The sequence below is a fragment of the Stomoxys calcitrans genome, chromosome 2 (genome assembly GCF_963082655.1).
Source record: "Stomoxys calcitrans chromosome 2, idStoCalc2.1, whole genome shotgun sequence".
NCBI classification, from domain to species: domain Eukaryota; kingdom Metazoa; phylum Arthropoda; class Insecta; order Diptera; family Muscidae; genus Stomoxys; species Stomoxys calcitrans.
Genome location: NC_081553.1, coordinates 199,437,738 through 199,439,265, shown reverse-complemented (window position 1 = coordinate 199,439,265; position 1,528 = coordinate 199,437,738). Strand labels below are relative to the sequence as shown.

General features: G+C 36.3%; 1 protein-coding gene across 1 annotated transcript; it reads left to right on the top strand.

The window, feature by feature from the left end:
- Positions 1-710: 710 nt before the first annotated feature.
- LOC106082837 (uncharacterized) lies at positions 711-1,318 on the top strand. Its single transcript, XM_013245567.2, has 2 exons — positions 711-782; positions 864-1,318. The coding sequence occupies exon 2, from the start codon at positions 921-923 to the stop codon at positions 1,230-1,232; it is 312 nt and encodes a 103-aa protein (XP_013101021.2). The 5' UTR covers positions 711-782; positions 864-920; the 3' UTR covers positions 1,233-1,318.
- The last annotated feature ends 210 nt before the right edge of the window (positions 1,319-1,528 follow it).

Sequence of the window (1,528 nt, the reverse complement as noted above, 5' to 3'; positions counted from 1 at the left end):
GTAAGAAAATCTTTAAATGTTCTATTCGATATTTCAATAGGTATGCAATATTGAAAAATCTGACTAGATTTGGAGATAAGTTCTACATATATTAGAAGTAGTAGGCGGACTAGGTGGTATAGTGTATTATGAAGTTGGCGTCACCCGACTTTTGCCTTTCCTTACAGGATTCATTCAAATTTTTTTATGGAAAAACCAAGAATTTATATGAAATTAAATTTTCACATAATTTAGGCCTTTGTATAGAAAGGCCTTGTATGTTTCATTGCCCAAAAACCACAACTGACCAATACAATTTTTTTTCTAACCAAAACACTATTATTTTTTTTTTATTACCATGATTCATACTGAGCATTTTTTAAACAGGAACAAATGCACCATTCTGTCACATTCTACATTCTTTAGAAGGGAACCCCCACAATGACTATTCATAAGTGCTTATTTGCTGTCAAACTTCTAACAAAGCAATGGAAATGATTAGACTCATGACTGATATAATAAAGTACATTCTAGACCTATGCAAACAGACTCAGCTACCGTAAGAACTCAGAGAGCCAAAACCACAAACAAAAAAAAAAAAAAACAAAACAATAAACTTGTTTATTATATGCGTAAACAACATAACATGGGGCAAATTTAATTGAATGCTGGAATCTTTTCAATTGTATTTCATAGCATTTGAGGAATTACCTTAGGGTCTTAGCCAAATTCGTGGAACCATGATTTTGACAAAACAATTATTGGAGTCCTAGTGAGGAGTGGCGAAGCAGAAGTGAAATATGGTGATCTTTATTTAATACGTTTTCAGTGTTCTGGCCACAATTTACAGAGGAAGTTTTTTTTTCTTACTTTTTATGTTTTAGAATATAAAAGCCTAAGAAATTTCAATTGACAGCTTCATTAGTTACCAGATCATCAGAATGAGAGTTCTAACACTTGTAACCATAATTTGCGCCTTAATGGCAACAATGTCAGCGGCAGAAGAGTTAGTACGTGAAAAGCGCCAACATCATGGAATAGGAGGAGGTTTTGGAGGTCATGGCGGTGGTTTTGGAGGTCGAGGCGGTGGCTTCGGAGGTCATGGCGGTGGTGGTTTCGGAGGTCGTGGTGGAGGTTTTGGTGGTCACGGACGTGGATTTGGTGGTCACGGCGGAGGCTTTGGTGGTCATCAAGGACATGGTGGATTTGGCAGCCATAGAGGACATGGTGGAGGCTTTCGCCATCATGGCTAGCCATATTATAAGCGAATCTGTGAATTATTCTTAAGGAAGAGAAATGTTTTGTTAATGGGAAAATAAAAGCTACATTTGTACCTCAATTGTATGAAGAGCAGAAATGTGTTGAAATATTTCGTAGATCAAATAACACAGTTATGATATCGACAGAAAATGCTAATAAAAACGGATTTATTAGGGGACCATCGTTGAGCAAACATGCAAATGTTTTGCCTATGAGCATTCCATTAAAGAACAGGGACAAACTTCTCACATAACAATGAGTGATGTTCGAAACAAGTTTAAGCTTAATG

What these genes read in the sequence shown, in the direction of transcription:
- LOC106082837 (XM_013245567.2), top strand. Translation starts at nt 921, where the DNA reads ATGAGAGTTCTAACACTTGTAACCATAATTTGCGCCTTAATGGCAACA.